Source organism: Lampris incognitus, chromosome 9, assembly GCF_029633865.1.
Source record: "Lampris incognitus isolate fLamInc1 chromosome 9, fLamInc1.hap2, whole genome shotgun sequence".
In the NCBI taxonomy this organism is placed as follows: domain Eukaryota; kingdom Metazoa; phylum Chordata; class Actinopteri; order Lampriformes; family Lampridae; genus Lampris; species Lampris incognitus.
Genome location: NC_079219.1, coordinates 33,265,442 through 33,283,331, shown reverse-complemented (window position 1 = coordinate 33,283,331; position 17,890 = coordinate 33,265,442). Strand labels below are relative to the sequence as shown.

The window sequence follows — 17,890 nt, the reverse complement described above, 5'->3', positions numbered from 1 at the left end:
AAATACAAAAAAGTGCAACATCTAATAAATGTCACGTGTATCATCTAATGGGATGGGGGAATAATAAAGACATTTTACTTGTAGTTACAAAGGAGATATTTTTTTCAGTGTCTACAGCTGGTGGCCAATTCATTTCTGCTATTCAAGGTAGACATATCAGGTTTGGAAATAATACAATACTTTTCTGCCAAGCACAGGTTACATCTTTTACCCCTAATTGAATATGCATTGCTCTTTGCAAGGATTTTCCATGATATAGAGTAACCAATATTCTTGTCTACCAATGACCAAATGTGTCGGCTCAAGGCCGTTGCATTTCGAAACCATCAGTGGTGTTGTGAGTGCTCAACTAATGAGGAGCAGTATATCAACACGGATACAGGAAAAATATAAATATAGATATATAGATATGTATAGAATCACATTGGCAGCTGATGAGTGCACGACACATGAATCAAGCTTGTACTGCTATGTATAAAAGTTTTTTTTCCTACATCTATTTCAATATTCTGCGCTTCATTTGTTGAGCATTTTTATCAACACCATTGATTGACGGTTCCTGAAAAAAAAATATGTGTGTGTGTGTGTGTGTGTGTGTGTGTGTGTGTGTGTGTGTGTGTGTGTGTGTGTGTGTGTGTGTGTGTGTGTGTGTAAATACTTGTCTATAGCACAACCATGTTTGAGACTATATGGGGCAATAAATGTAGACCATTCCCATGTATTTTGGCTTTGTGCTAAAATTGTACAATTCTGGGAAAATGTTCATGTGGTTATTAATGAAATCCTGGGCTATGATATACCTATGTCATGTATGGTACTGTACTTTGGTGATATGACAGGAGATATTGTGTTAAGAGAAGACAGATATTTGCTGAAAGTGTAGTTGGAAGCTTGTAAAAAGGCCATTATGAAAGATGGTACAAGGCAGAACCACCAACACAGGATGAATGGCTGAAAATAGTGAATGCTTTATATTATATGGAATTGTTAAGTCACAGGATAAGAACTCAAGAGGAACAATGTCGAGAGAAATGGGAGAAATGGACGATGTTTACATGTCAACGACTAGATAAATAAATGACACACTGAATATGACACAGAAATATACAGGCTTTGTGGAAATGGTGCAATCCAGATCTTTTGTTTTTTTGTTTTTTGTTTTTTGGTGTGTCTTTATATAATGGAAAACAATAAAAAATATAAACATACACATATGCATATACACTCACTGGCCACTTTATTAGGTACACCTTGCTAGTACCGGGTTGGACCCCCTTTTGCCTTCAGAACTGCCTTAATCCTTCGTGGCATAGATTCAACAAGGTACTGGAAACATTCCTCAGAGAGTTTGGTCCATACTGACATGATAGCATCACGCAGTTGCTGCAGATTTGTCGGCTGCACATCCATGATGCGAATCTCCCGGTCCACCACATCCCAAAGGTGCTCTATTGGATTGAGATCTGGTGACTGTGGAAGCCATTTGAGTACAGTGAACTCATTGTCATGTTCAAGAAACCAGTCTGAGATGATTCGAGCTTTATGACATGGCGCGTTATCCTGCTGGAAGTAGCCATCAGAAGATGGGAACACTGTGGTCATAAGGGATGGACATGGTCAGCAACAATACTCAGGTAGGCTGTGGCGTTGACACGATGCTCAATTGGTACTAAGGGGCCCAAAGTGTGCCAAGAAAATATCCCCCACACCATTACACCACCACCACCAGCCTGAACCGTTGATACAAGGCAGGATGGATCCATGCTTTCATGTTGTTGACGCCAAATTCTGACCCTACCATCCGAATGGCGCAGCAGAAATCGAGACTCATCAGACCAGGCAACGTTTTTCCAATCTTCTATTGTGCAATTTTGGTGAGCCTGTGCGAATTGTAGCCTCAGTTTCCTGTTCTTAGCTGACAGGAGTGGCACCCGGTGTGGTCTTCTGCTGCTGTAGCCCATCTGCCTCAAGGTTCGACGTGTTGTGCGTTCAGAGATGCTCTTCTGCATACCTCGGTTGTAATGAGTGGTTATTTGAGTTATTGTTGCCTTTCTATCAGCTCGAATCAGTCTGGCCATTCTCCTCTGACCTCTGGTATCAACAAGGCATTTTCGCCCACAGAACTGCCGCTCACTGGATATTTTCTCTTTTTCGGACCATTCTCTGTAAACCCTAGAGATGGTTGTGCGTGAAAATCCCATTAGATCAGCAGTTTCTGAAAGACTCAGACCAGCCCGTCTGGCACCAACAACCATGCCACGTTCGAAGTCACTTAAATCACCTTTCTTCCCCATTCTGATGCTCGGTTTGAACTGCAGCAGATCGTCTTGACCATGTCTACATGCCTAAATGCATTGAGTTGCTGCCATGTGATTGGCTGATTAGAAATTTGCTTTAACGAGCAGTTGGACAGGTGTGCCTAATAAAGTGACCGGTGAGGGTATCTACTCATATATTTTCGTAATGTGTGTGTGTGTGGTGTTAGTGTAGATAGCGGGACCGAAAACTAAAGCACTTATGATCCTAATTCTTTTTGGAGGTGGTAGGTATTGTCTCAGAGAGTAAGGGAAAAATCCCAGAAAATTAAAATTATGCATAATTATGCATAAATATGCAAAATATGCATTTTTCTAAAAATGGCTAAAAAACACTTTTCTCGGCATTTCAGATGACTCTGAGCATCTTTGATTTTTTTCACCTATATAAAAAAAAATTTCTGGGACTTAGAAATGTTTTGGCATTATGCAAAATATATGCATTTTTGCAAAAATGCACTTATGATCCTAATTTTTTTTGGAGGTGGTAGGTATTGTTCCAGAGAGGACCAGAAAAATAGCAGAAAATTAAAATATAATTATGATAATTATGCATAATTATGCAAAATATGCATTTTCTAAAAATGGCTATAAACCACTTTTCTCGGCATTTCAGATGATTCTGAGCATTTGGGGGGAGGGAGTTGGAGTGGGGGGATGGGGTAAACCACTTTTCTCGGCATTTCAGATGATTCTGAGCTTTTGGGGGGAGGGAGTTGGAGTGGGGGGGTTTAGGGGCAGGGGGAAGGCGGTTAGCTGGCAGGATGAAGAGGAGGGAGATTTAGACGGGTGGATAACCAAACCACTACATTGCAGCGGGGTTCTTCTAGTATATATATATATATATATATATATATATATATATATATATATATATATACACTACCGTTCAAAAGTTTGGGATCACCCAAACAATTTTGTGTTTTCCATGAAAAGTCACACTTATTCACCACCATATGTTGTGAAATGAATAGAAAATAGAGTCAAGACATTGACAAGGTTAGAAATAATGATTTGTATTTGAAATAAGATTTTTTTTACATCAAACTTTGCTTTCGTCAAAGAATCCTCCATTTGCAGCAATTACAGCATTGCAGACCTTTGGCATTCTAGCTGTTAATTTGTTGAGGTAATCAGGAGAAATTGCACCCCACGCTTCCAGAAGCAGCTCCCACAAGTTGGATTGGTTGGATGGGCACTTCTTGCGTACCATACGGTCAAGCTGCTCCCACAACAGCTCAATGGGGTTCAGATCTGGTGACTGCGCTGGCCACTCCATTACCGATAGAATACCAGCTGCCTGCTTCTGCTCTAAATAGTTCTTGCACAATTTGGAGGTGTGTTTAGGGTCATTGTCCTGTTGTAGGATGAAATTGGCTCCAATCAAGCGCTGTCCACTGGGTATGGCATGGCGTTGCAAAATGGAGTGATAGCCTTCCTTATTCAGAATCCCTTTTACCCTGTACAAATCTCCCACCTTACCAGCACCAAAGCAACCCCAGACCATCACATTACCTCCACCATGCTTAACAGATGGCGTCAGGCATTCTTCCAGCATCTTTTCATTTGTTCTGCGTCTCACAAACGTTCTTCTTTGTGATCCAAACACCTCAAACTTGGATTCATCCGTCCACAACACTTTTTTCCAGTCTTCCTCTGTCCAATGTCTGTGTTCTTTTGCCCATCTTAATCTTTTTCTTTTATTGGTCAGTCTCAGATATGGCTTTTTCCTTTGCCACTCTGCCCTGAAGCCCAGAATCCCACAGCCGCCTCTTCACTGTAGATGTTGACACTGGTGTTTTGCGGGTACTATTTAATGAAGATGCCAGTTGGGGACCTGTGAGAAGTCTGTTTCTCAAACTAGAGACTCTAATGTACTTATCTTCTTGCTCAGTTGTGCAACGCGGCCTCCCACTTCTTTTTCTACTCTGGTTAGAGCCTGTTTGTGCTGTCCTCTGAAGGGAGTAGTACACACCGGTGTAGGAAATCTTCAATTTCTTAGCAATTTCTCGCATGGAATAGCCTTCATTTCTAAGAACAAGAATAGACTGTCGAGTTTCAGATGAAAGTTCTCTTTTTCTGGCCATTTTGAGCGTTTAATTGACCCCACAAATGTGATGCTCCAGAAACTCAATCTGCTCAAAGGAAGGTCAGTTTTGTAGCTTCTGTAACGAGCTAAACTGTTTTCAGATGTGTGAACATGATTGCACAAACGTTTTCTAATCATCAATTAGCCTTCTGAGCCAATGAGCAAACACATTGTACCATTAGAACACTGGAGTGATAGTTGCTTGAAATGGGCCTCTATACACCTATGTAGATATTGCACCAAAAATCTGACATTTGCAGCTAGAATAGTCATTTACCACATTAGCAATGTATAGAGTGTATTTCTTTAAAGTTAAGACTAGTTTAAAGTTATCTTCATTGAAAAGTACAGTGCTTTTCCTTCAAAAATATGGACATTTCAATGTGATCCCAAACTTTTGAACGGTAGTGTATATATATACACACTACCGTTCAAAAGTTTGGGATCACCCAAACAATTGTGTTTTCCATGAAAAGTCACACTTATTCACCACCATATGTTGTGAAATGAATAGAAAATAGAGTCAAGACATTGACAAGGTTAGAAATAATGATTTGTATTTGAAATAAGATTTTTTTTTACTGTTACGACCCTCGGTCTGGAGAGGGTGCAACTATTAGTGTACTGAGTAACAGTGAGGTGAGGGTGCAACACAGTGAGACATAAACGTATAGATATAATAAATATATTTATTAACAATGACAGGACAAGGGAACCGAACGGTTGCCAAAACAAACTATTAACAAAAGTAACCCACCCTTGACAGTGCTGAAAAGCACCAAACCTAAAGACAAAAAGGTGGCAACCGCTGCTAACCTAGTGTGTCTAACAGAGGTAAGCTACGTGATGGGGTGTTTGCCCATGGGCATCTTACCTTGATCCCCTCGCCCAAAAGAGCTAAACAACTAAACATAACTCAAAATAGTCACAATGCAAACTAAACCAAAAACGGGCCAGACGTTACAAACACAAAGTAACTACATCACACAAACTAAACTAGCTGGCCGGTGAACTGAAGACATGTGGGGGTTTAAATGGGAGACTGCACAGCTGATGAAAATTGGATGATTCGTTGACCGGTTGATTAGGTGATGAGGAGCACCTGGCGGATACCTGAATGTAGAGTCAGAGTGATACAGGAGGCAACACAAAACTATACGGACACACCCGTGGCCGTAACACCCCCACCCATAAAAACAAGCCCCTACAGGCTTGTTAACAAAACAAAAACCCCACAAGAACCAAAACAAGACAATGTGCTACTTAACAGCAACATGTGACCAAACAAAACGGTGGAGCACCTCAGCCACAACAAGTAGCGCCGCTACATCCAAAATGTGACCCAAATATGGCCAGCACCTTCCCACCAACACATGGTCACCTACCAAGTGGCCCTCAACCACAACAAGTTACTGACAGACAACACAAAGTAGCACACACACCGTCACGGTGGCGACCCACGCCAAATGACGTAGCTGCGTTCGACCCGCAGGTGAACCAGCTACAACTCGTGACCACACCTCGGTCACCGTGGCGACCGACGCCAAGTGACGTAGCTGCGTTCGACCCGCAGGTGAGCCAGCTACAACTCGTGACCACACCTCGGTCACCGTGGCGACCCACGCCAAGTGACGTAGCTGCGTTCGACCCGCAGGTGAAGCAGCTACAACGCGTGACCAGTCACAACACAAGGTGTGCCAGCGTGGACCAGCTGGTGGTGGAAGCAAAGAGCGCAGCGCGCCCCGCACTCATAGCCTTAAAGGTCTACCGTCCGCAACTCCCCTCCAGCCTCTCTGCCACAAATCCCGCCCCCCAAATCTCCCACTGGAGACCTGACTCAGCCTGCCTCTCAGGCGGGCGTCAGCACCCACGCCGAGTGCAACACAGGGGACCAGGGATCGAACCACAACAGCCTGGCCGGCAGCTCCGCCCTAGCATCGGACCTCGTCGGCACGAAGCTCTGCCACCAGAACCAACACCATGGCAGAGGATGAAAGGAAGTGGACCAGCAGCCACGGCCGTACCCACCACCAAACCAAGAACACACCAACAACACTAAACAATAATGAACACTGTGCTCAACACCACCCAACACCGAACGCTAACACAGCACACTACAGGAAACAGCAACTAGCCAGACCAAAGCCGCCAATATCCCGGACGAGCCCCCATTTTGTTACGACCCTCGGTCTGGAGAGGGTGCAACTATTAGTGTACCGAGTAACAGTGAGGTGAGGGTGCAACACAGTGAGACATAAACGTATAGATATAATAAATATATTTATTAACAATGACAGGACAATGGAACCGAACGGTTGCCAAAACAAACTATTAACAAAAGTAACCCACCCTTGACAGTGCTGAAAAGCACCAAACCTAAAGACAAAAAGGTGGCAACCGCTGCTAACCTAGTGTGTCTAACAGAGGTAAGCTACGTGATGGGGTGTTTGCCCATGGGCATCTTACCTTGATCCCCTCGCCCAAAAGAGCTAAACAACTAAACATAACTCAAAATAGTCACAATGCAAACTAAACCAAAAACGGGCCAGACGTTACAAACACAAAGTAACTACATCACACAAACTAAACTAGCTGGCCGGTGAACTGAAGACATGTGGGGGTTTAAATGGGAGACTGCACAGCTGATGAAAATTGGATGATTCGTTGACCGGTTGATTAGGTGATGAGGAGCACCTGGCGGATACCTGAATGTAGAGTCAGAGTGATACAGGAGGCAACACAAAACTATACGGACACACCCGTGGCCGTAACATTTACATCAAACTTTGCTTTCGTCAAAGAATCCTCCATTTGCAGCAATTACAGCATTGCAGACCTTTGGCATTCTAGCTGTTAATTTGTTGAGGTAATCTGGAGAAATTGCACCCCACGCTTCCAGAAGCAGCTCCCACAAGTTGGATTGGTTGGATGGGCACTTCTTTGAGCAGATTGAGTTTCTGGAGCATCACATTTGTGGGATCAATTAAACGCTCAAAATGGCCAGAAAAAGAGAACTTTCATCTGAAACTCGACGGTCTATTCTTGTTCTTAGAAATGAAGGCTATTCCATGCGAGAAATTGCTAAGAAATTGAAGATTTCCTACACCGGTGTGTACTACTCCCTTCAGAGGACAGCACAAACAGGCTCTAACCAGAGTAGAAAAAGAAGTGGGAGGCCGCGTTGCACAACTGAGCAAGAAGATAAGTACATTAGAGTCTCTAGTTTGAGAAACAGACGCCTCACAGGTCCCCAACTGGCATCTTCATTAAATAGTACCTGTTAGAGCCTGTTTGTGCTGTCCTTTGAAGGGAGTAGTACACACCGGTGTAGGAAATCTTCAATTTCTTAGCAATTTCTCGCATGGAATAGCCTTCATTTCTAAGAACAAGAATAGACTGTCGAGTTTCAGATGAAAGTTCTCTTTTTCTGGCCATTTTGAGCGTTTAATTGACCCCACAAATGTGATGCTCCAGAAACTCAATCTGCTCAAAGAAGTGCCCATCCAACCAATCCAACTTGTGGGAGCTGCTTCTGGAAGCGTGGGGTGCAATTTCTCCAGATTACCTCAACAAATTAACAGCTAGAATGCCAAAGGTCTGCAATGCTGTAATTGCTGCAAATGGAGGATTCTTTGACGAAAGCAAAGTTTGATGTAAAAAAAATCTTATTTCAAATACAAATCATTATTTCTAACCTTGTCAATGTCTTGACTCTATTTTCTATTCATTTCACAACATATGGTGGTAAATAAGTGTGACTTTTCATGGAAAACACGAAATTGTTTGGGTGATCCCAAACTTTTGAACGGTAGTTTATATATATATATATAAAACACGGATACAGGAAAAAAGAATTTAATACATTGCAGTACAAACCTGTTTCGTGCTTCTCATACTCAGCTGCTAATGGGTGCATAGACACACGAAACAGGCCTGTACTGCAATGTATTAAAATCTTTTTTTCCTGCACCTGTGTTGATATTCCGCTCCTCATTAGTTGAGCACTCACACCATTGACGGTTTCGAAAAAAACTATATATATATATATATGTGTGTGTGTGTGTGTGTGTGTGTGTGTGTGTGTGTATGTATGTATATGTATGTATATGTATATGTATGTATGTATGTATGTATGTATGTATGTATGTATGTATGTATGCATATATATATATATATTTTTCTTTTTTTATATATATATAAGTACACTCCCTCTCACCCCTTTTTCGGGTTGTGTGTTTCTTCTTCAAACTTGGGTCCTCTACCAGAGGCCTGGGAGTTTGAGGGTTCTGCACAGTATCTTAGCCATTCCTAGGACTGCACTCTTCTGGAGAGAGACCTCAAATTTTGTTCCTGGAATCTGTTGGAGCAACTCTCCCAGTTTGTGGGACACAGTCCTTGGTGATCCTATTACTACTGGTATTACTGTGGATTTGACCTTCCACATCCGATCTAGTTCTTTCCTCGGCCCTTGGTATTTCTCTAGCATCTCATGCCCTTTCTTCCTGATGTTGCCATCACTCAGGATTGCTACATCAATCACTACTGCTGTCTTCTGTTTCTTGTCTACCACTACAATGTCTGGTTGGTTAGCCAGCACCTGCTTGTCAGTCTGACCCTCTAGTGTTGTTTCCAATTCCTTTGAGTTTTGCTCATCTATTGACTCATGTGCCCATTCAGCTTAGCTGCTATGATGCCTGACAGGATCTTCCATGTTGTGGGGAGGCAGGTTATAAGCCAGTAGTTTGAAGGTGTACCGTTGTGGGGATCCTTCAAATCAAATCAAATCAATTTATTTATTTATTTTGTATAGCCCAATATTACAAATTACAAATTGATCAGTATTGTTCTCCCCTGTGTTAGCCAGTCAGGGTGAGACCCTGATGTTCACAGCTGGTTCATCTGTGTCGCCAGGTGTTCATGGAGTGCCATTAGCTTCTTCAACCAGTAGGCGTGAATCATGTCAGGGCCTGGTGCAGTTCAGCTCTTCATGTTTGAGATTCGTTATTGGATGTTGGCCATTGTGATGATAACTGGTTCTTGTTCTGGGATATTGCTGTGGTCTGCTCTTAGGCCCACCAGCCACTGGGCATTGGTGTTGTGTGAAACCTGCTTTTCCTATATATCCTTCTAGTATCGCTCTGTCATGGGGAGAGCAGGGAGAGGACCCAAGTGCAGACAGCGGAGACAAACTGGACCAAAACAATTATTTAATACACAAAAACTTACACAGCAGGTACAGACGACAGGAACAGACAGCAGGGAAAGCTCACAACAGGACGTGGTGTATACGACGACCAAGAGTCTCTTAGTGTCTCTGTGAGATTGTGAGAGACGATCCAACAAGGAGCCCGAGCAACCATGGGGCATATATACCTAGGGGGGCCAATCAGGGAGATTGGGCACAGGTGCACAGGACAAGACAGGGCCCATACAGCCAATCGGAGAAAGGGGAGAGAGATTGGGAGCAGGTGCGTGCAGGAACAGGTAGAAGGCATCGGCCGTTGTGGCTGGCGGCTGGTAGATAGACAGGACGTCGGCCGGCTGCCGGGGAACATGGGGCTGGTGGAGACTACGGGGACGGGTTCCCCAGAATGGGGTTAAGGCTGGAGCCGGCTCGGCACCACCCATCGACTGGTGGCCAGTAGACAGGCTGGTGGCTAGCGGGGCCAGAGCCAGCAGACTGGGAGACAGGCTGTTGGCTAGCAAGCCAGAAAACCCCTAGCCAGAGGCCATTCACACAAGACACCGGCCTCGGCCTACATTGTCTCTGGTACCTTGAACCATCCGCTGGGTCCATACTTGGTCAGATCATTCCGTCATGGCAAGAGCAGGGAGAGGACCCAAGTGCAGACAGTGGTGACAAACTGGACCAAAACAACTCTTTAATACACAAAAACTTACACAGCAGGTACAGACGACAGGAACAGACAGTGGGAAAAGCTCACAAGAGGACATGGCACTCAATTGATGGTCTGGGGTAAAGCACTCATTCAAAAGCTTGAAAATTTGTTTTCCAACATCAGGCCACGGTGTCGCTGTAGGGAGGATTATACCAGGTGATGTTCCGCCTTCTGCTGTGGGTTTTTTTTTTTGCTGACTGTCACTAATTTTTGGTGGATTGTACTTAAGTCTGAAATTATATCTACGTGTTTGCAAGGCTTCCTGGTATGGGGGGGTACTGCTTCATTAAAGATGGCTTCGCTGGATGATAAACATGAGTCTCTTATTTATGCTCACTGGGATATTTTTCAAGATAGAGGGCGGATGATTGTTTTCTCTGTGGACGTATTGTAATATATTATTGGGCTTCATGTACGACCTGTATGTACTATTTTTAAGGTCTAATGAGGTGTCTAGGAAGTCAATCTGGTTTTTGTTAGCCTCAATTGAAATTTTTAGTCCATTGTTTGCAAATATACTGCACATTTTATTTTTTTTACTCTCTCGACTTCTCTTGCCGGTTTGTTGCAGACTGCCAGCCCGTTATCTCTATATAGCCCGACGTTGATGTCTAGGACCTGTAGTTAGGACAACAAGTACTAGCTCACAAGTCTCTGCCCAGTCGAAGCTGCTCATGGTTATGTCAAATTTGCTGTTACCTTGTTTTTGCCATGGGATTCCCTTGTGATATAAGATTGACTCTTTAGCATGGATTATTATGTCTCTGTCTTGGTCGGATATTTTGGTGTAAGTTGAGGCAAATTCAATAGCTTTGTCTAGTAGCTTTTCAGTTATGGAGGGGTAAAACACATCGTCTTAATCACTGCCTACCATCCCGGAACTGAAACCCTTGGAGGAGGGTATGCTCAGAATAATTCAGAACATTAAATTTAAACGCCCAAACAAAGCTTTCCAGAGAAAAACTCCATAAAGACACAAGAATGATAAAAGATGACAAACTCTTCATTACAGCTGGCAAAACCTCTAATTTTATAAACTAGAGCCCGATCAATATGACAGTCTTCTACACAGCAACATCACCAAATCATACAAAATGGCTGTGAAGTCTGTTGAAAGAGACATCACCGTAAAGGACAAAAAAATTGCATCGGATGACTGCATTGAGGTCACCGCCCAGAAGCAAGCCTTTATTACCCTGAAAGACCACAAACCAAATTTTAAAAACAAACCAAATGTAGGCTTATCAACCCCACCAAACCCGAAATAGGTAAGCTAAGCAAATAAAATATTGAAAATATAAATCGGACGATTCTGAAGAGGGTTTCCTTAAATCAGTGGACGAACACTGACCAAGTATTTAAATGGTTTCGGGGCATAGATGACAAGAGCAGGCATACGTTCATATGCTTCCATATTTGTGAGTTTTACCCCTCCATAACTAAAGAGCTACTAAACAAAGATATTGACTTTGCCTCAGCATACACCAAAATATCAGACGAAGACAGAGATATAATAGCCCATGCTAAAGAGTCAATCTTATACCACAAGGGAATCCCATGGCAAAAGCAAGGTAACAGCACATTTGACGTGACCAAGGGCAGCTTCGACTGGGCAGAGACTTGTGAGCTAGTGGGTTTGTATTTGTTGTCTCAACTACAGGTCCTAGACATCAACGTCGGACTATATAGAGACGACGGGCTGGCAGTCTGCAACAAACCAGCAAGAGAAGTCAAGAGAGTAAAAAAAAGAAAATATGCAGTATATTTGCAAACAATGGACTAAAAATTTTAATTGAGGCTAACAAAAACCAGACTGACTTCCTCGACACCTCATTAGACCTTAGAAATGATACACACAGACCATGCATGAAGGCCAACAATATACTGCAATACATCCACAGAGAAAGCCATCATCCATCCTCTAGAAAAATATCCCAGTGAGCATAAACAAGATACTCTCATGTTTATCATCCAGCGAAGCTATCTTTAATGAAGCAGCCCCCCCCATACCAAGAAGCCTTACAAACAGACTTAAGTACAATCCACCACCAATTAGCGACAGCCAGCAAAAAAAAAAAAAAGCACAGCAGATGGCGGAACATCACCTGGTATAATCCTCCCTACAGTGACACCATGGCCTCTAATATTGGGAAACAATTTTTCAAGCTTTTGGATGAGTGCTTTACCCCAGACCACCAATTGAGAAAAATATTCAACAGGAACACAGCCAAAATGAGCTACAGCTGCATGCCAAATGTTCAGCAGGTTATTTCATCCCACAACACAAGCATCATGACCAAGGCACAGACCCCCTCACCGCAACCAAACACCTCCAACTGCAAATGCCGTGTTAAGGCATCGTGTCCTCTTGAAGGAAAATGCCAGATAGAGGGAGTCATCTACCAGGCATTGGTGACAACAGAAGACAACTGCAATGTGGACACTTACGTAGGATTAACAGAGGGCCCTTTTAAAATTAGGTTTAACGCCCATATGAGTAGTTACAGAAATGAACATGCAAAAAATGCAACGGCCTTAAGCCGCCACATTTGGTCATTGGTAAACAAGAATATCAGTTACTCTGTCTCATGGAAAATCCTTGTAAAGAGCAATGCATAATCAATTAGAGGTAAAATATATAACCTGTGCTTGGTAGAAAAGTATTTTATCATTTGCAGACCTGATATGTCCACCTTGAATAGTTGAAACGTATTGGCCATTTGCTGTAGATACCCAAAAAATATCTCCTTTGTAACTATAAGTAAAACGTCTTTATTATTCCCCCCCTCCCGATTAGATGATACACATGTGATATTTATTAAGAGGTTTTTTTTTAAATATTTTAACTGCCTGTCGTTCCTACTGTGCCCCAACACCACCCACTATATGATTTACATAAATTATCTTGGTATATTTTAAATGTAGGCTATATCAAAAGTGCCCTGGTCCTTAAATGCTTTTCAAAACAAGCCCCAGTCCCTTACCCAATTGGTTGTAATGTTTTCTACCCCACCATTGGTTGCTGTGCATCGCAACTACCTACCCCATAGGTTGTTATAGTTTCAATGTTTCCTCATCTGATTGGCTGCTGTCCAACCGAAATTAGGAGTGTGACGCTGGGCAATGTAAACTGTATGTCTCTGTTGAATCACATTAGCAGCTGATGGGGGCGCGATACACAAAACAGCCCTGTACTGCTATGTATTAAAACGTTTTTCCTGCATCTGTATTGATATATATATATATATATATATATATATATATATATATCGATAGATAGATAGATAGATAGATAGATAGATAGATAGATAGATAGATAGATAGATAGATAGATAGATAGATAGATAGATAGATAGATAGATAGAGAAATAGTAGAGAAATACCAAGGGCGACTGAAAGAAGAATTACATCGGATGTGGAAGGTGAAATCCGCAATAGTCCCAGTGGTTATAGGAGCACTAGGGGCTCTGACACCCAAACTGGGCAAGTGGCTCCAGCAGATTCCAGGAACAACATCTGACATCTCTGTCCAAAACAGTGGAGTCCTAGGAACAGCTAAGATATTACACAGGACCCTCAAACTCCCAGGCCTCTGGTAGAGGACCCAAATTTTGAGGGAGACACACCACCCGAAAAAGAGTGAGAGTGAAATTTTTATACATCGTCCCTCCCAGATTCTTCATCTCAGCTCCCAGTGTGTTCCATTTGGGGGTTAAAGAGAAAGTGTATGTCCAGATGGGAGGGTCTCTCTCCTCGACAGATGTTGAACTCTACCTGGAGCATGAGGACAGTGGCACGCTGATGTCAGAGAAGAAATCCCCTGTGGATTCTCCTCAGGGTGGTCTGACCAAAACAGCTGAACTTATGGTAAGAAAAAGTACCCAACACATAATGGAAGACCAAAAATAGTGTAAGATAGGTCTAAGATACTATTGTACACATGTTCAAATTTTATCTACACAGATAGATGTGGAAAAGATGTTAAGATTGCCCCCATTCAAGTCTCAACATCCCTACCTTCTGCTGGTGGTAGAAAGCAAATCTTTCCCTGACAGGAGGGTAATAAGAGTCCTGGTCTCAAAGCATCGGGGCTATATCTTCATTCAGACTCATCAGCCAGCCTACAACCCAACACAGACAGGTAAGAGGGTTGACAAGCTAAAACTACTGTGTAAACCATGGCATTCGTAAACATGTTTTCCAGTCCTTAACTGTGTTGTATGCGGATTTTCTTCCTACTAGTGGAGTACAGGATTTTCACTCTTGACCATACACTGAGACCTCATGAAGAACATTTCGAACTATCAATATTTGTAAGTAGATGCTGTTTTTTGTGCACTGTTTCGTAGTTGTAGCACATTTAATACGATACCTTTTAAAATTTCAGGAGAATTCAAATGACACCTGCACCTATATTTTCTGTACGTTAACATTGAATTTAATTTATTTGACAGAATGCTGCTGGAAACCGGATAATGAAGCAAATGAACTTGGCAATGGGAGGAATATATAGTGGCATACTCAATATACCTGATGTCGCTGAGTATGTTGACAGAAATGAGCCATATACTGCAAGCACATTCCTCAAAGCACAACTTTTTTTAAGTGCATTTGCCAATAAATAAAAAGAATAACAAATTGATCATAGACATTAATTTCATACTGTTTGTTTTTTTTTTTTTTTTTCTTTACAAAGGTTGGGTACATGGAAGATTGTAGCAAACTATGAAAATGATGACAGAAATGCCACTCGGGAGTTTAAAGTCCAGAAATTTGGTAAGTGACCAGGCTTAATGTCATGTTTGTTGCATCAAGACAGAGTAATTCATTTTCCTTCCCCTGATAGTTTTACCAAGCTTTGAGGTGGTCATCAGAATGGAGGAAAGCTATCTTCTGTTGAACAGCAAACAGCTCAGCTTCAACATCGTTGCCAAGTAAGCTTTCATTAAGTTGTTGACATCATCCCTCTCTGCACCATTCACACACTTTTGTGAGTACAAATGCTTAGTGTTCCTGGATATTTAATTTATTGCATTTTCAGACAGAATAATTATTGCGTCTTTTCACAAATAGAGACTCTTATTTCTGTGAACATTGATATTCATAACCTTGTAATGCCTCGCTTCAGGTACTCATTTGGTAAGAACATTAGAGGAGCCTACCACTGCCGATTTGGAGTGGTATTTCGGGATTCGGATGCCACCCATAGAGGGAAGCCTGTCTTTATCAGGGGATTGGAATTGGTCGACTCGGTGAGAAGAGATATATTCACAAATTATCCTCAATATTTTACATCAAAAATCTTAATATGATAGCTTGATGTGCCAACACAGGAAAGCAGCGTAATATAATTTTTGAAATATTTGATTAACATCTGGCCATTTCTTGCAGATCACAGATGGAAAAGCAGAAGTCACTCTCATCACAGCTAGGTTAAATGATCACCTGCGAAATCAACTGGGGAAAACCCTATCTGATTTGGAGAAGTTTGGAGCAGAGCTTTATATTACCGTCTCTGTTGCTGAAATACAAAGTAAGGTCTAGGAATCAAAGGGATGGTAGACGGCAATAAGGAATTTTAGAGGGGTGTTTAGAGTTCTGTTTGTCATTTGTAAAGATGTATATTTGTAAGGCAGATTGACATAACTGTTGACATCATTTGTACAGGTGGTGAACTTCAGGAAGCTGAAGTGTCTATCCCCATCGCCGCTCAGGCTTACACCATAGATTTCTCTAGAACACGATCCTTTTTCATTCCTGGAGTTCCACTTGATGTGGTGGTAAGTTTGAAAAAAAAAAAAAAAAACAATTTGACTGAAAAATAATATAAGCACTTGTAAAGCCCAATGACTTAGTTTGTTTGTTATTATGATAGGTGGCTGTGCGTCTTCCAAATGGTTCCCCAGCATCTGAAATTCCAGTGGAAATCCGTGTCCCATTATCCGAGGAGAAAGTTGCTGAAGTCCAGACAAACCAGCAGGGGACAGTGTTTGCTCTCTTTAATTTTCATTCTACTGGAAATTCCATTGAAGTTAAAGTTAGTTTGCAAATTACATAAAACAAATAACTATTTTCAAAACAACCTATTGGGAAGTCCATGTGGGTAGTTGTCTATTTTTCTCCAGTCATGCTTTAGCCTAATATGGATTTTGTTCATCCCTGTTCCCGTTAGGTTAATGTCAAAGGCCAGGAACAGAAAAAAGTTATTCAACGTGCCTCATCACCAAGTGGCAAATATTTGTATATCAATTTTGCCAGCAAGGTTTATACTGTGGGTGAGTCCCTGACCATTCAATACCACACTGTCAACAGTGAGCCAAAGAAGGGATGCTATCTTTACTATATGGTGAGACATACTATGAAACTACCAGAATAAGAAGTGACATCTTCGCTCTTCCCAAGACCAAGGGGACTTAAAAATGTTCTTTATCCATCTTATAGGTCTTAAGCCGTGGAGTCCTGGTAAAACATGGTTCTCTTGAATTTGGTATCACAACCAGACACAGAGTGGAGATAACTTCAGATATGGTGCCCTCCTTCCGTCTAATCGCCTACTATTACAGCCAGGATGGTGACATTATTGCTGATTCTGTGTGGGTGGATGTCAAGGATGAGTGTGAAAAGAAGATTAGGGTACGTAAGCAGGTTTCAGGAGATAGTCATCCAGTATAAACTTGCAGACGTACAGTAACATGAGGAATTCATCAGATATTTACTTCTGTTGATTGTAGTTGTTGTGGGGTTGTCTTTTCATTTATCTCTCAGTGTGTGTGCGCACATACACAACACATGGTTTTCATTAAAGGATATTTAAATATTGTTTTGTTGAATTCACGAAGTCATGAGTTTGATTCCAATTCTAGGTATCCACAATGAAAAATCAATATGACCCCGGAAAACATGCTGAGATCAAATTGGACGTAGATGGTCAGAAAGCCAAAGTGGCCTTGCTGGTGGTGGACAAGGCCATGTACGCACTGCATACCCAAAACAAACTAACAGCTGAGCAGGTATTGGCATGCCACCCCCACAAACACACAGTTAACCAGGGCTCCAAGGCCGAAACCAGTATGCCAATACAGACTCAAGGCAGGGTTTCAGTAAAACAAGTCCTTTAGTGCCAGACAAGACGAGGAGCCGGTAGAGTGAGGAGCAGACAGGGAAGACTGGGTCCAGGTCAAGAGTGCACAGGGGAGGGGGACCTTGACTGTAGCAGGAAGACGAGCAGCACTCCACGGAGACAGACCAACGACTGGAGGCAGGGGCTGGACAGAGCAGACAGAACTGCAGGAACACAGAAAGCAGGGTTAGACAGGGAAGATAGACTAGGAAACAATGAATGGTGTAAAGGCTGAATGCGTAGGACTGACAAAGCACGCACTACAATCTGGCAAGATGGATGTGGTAAGGCCTGGTATATAAGGAGTAGGGTTGATTGCAGTAGTTGAGCTAGATGCAGGTGGTGGACCTCTGCTCTGCCTACCGCACACCTGCCTCCAATCCTGAAGCACACACACACACAAACACACACACAAACAAGAGAGAAACTAGGGCAGGGGGAGTGGCCAAGATGAGAGACAATTAGG

General features: G+C 42.4%; 1 protein-coding gene across 1 annotated transcript in view; it reads left to right on the top strand.

Moving 5' to 3' along the window:
- Nucleotides 1-17,890, top strand: part of c4b (complement 4B (Chido blood group)) — a 34,907-nt gene that overhangs the window by 1,398 nt on the left and 15,619 nt on the right. The window contains exons 2-14 of the mRNA XM_056285679.1: nucleotides 13,979-14,171; nucleotides 14,268-14,445; nucleotides 14,547-14,617; nucleotides 14,759-14,847; nucleotides 15,001-15,080; nucleotides 15,151-15,238; nucleotides 15,433-15,556; nucleotides 15,696-15,837; nucleotides 15,972-16,084; nucleotides 16,180-16,341; nucleotides 16,477-16,650; nucleotides 16,746-16,937; nucleotides 17,168-17,314. Of these exons, the coding sequence (XP_056141654.1) occupies nucleotides 13,979-14,171; nucleotides 14,268-14,445; nucleotides 14,547-14,617; nucleotides 14,759-14,847; nucleotides 15,001-15,080; nucleotides 15,151-15,238; nucleotides 15,433-15,556; nucleotides 15,696-15,837; nucleotides 15,972-16,084; nucleotides 16,180-16,341; nucleotides 16,477-16,650; nucleotides 16,746-16,937; nucleotides 17,168-17,314 (1,753 nt within the window). The remainder of the gene's footprint in view (nucleotides 1-13,978; nucleotides 14,172-14,267; nucleotides 14,446-14,546; nucleotides 14,618-14,758; nucleotides 14,848-15,000; nucleotides 15,081-15,150; nucleotides 15,239-15,432; nucleotides 15,557-15,695; nucleotides 15,838-15,971; nucleotides 16,085-16,179; nucleotides 16,342-16,476; nucleotides 16,651-16,745; nucleotides 16,938-17,167; nucleotides 17,315-17,890) is intronic.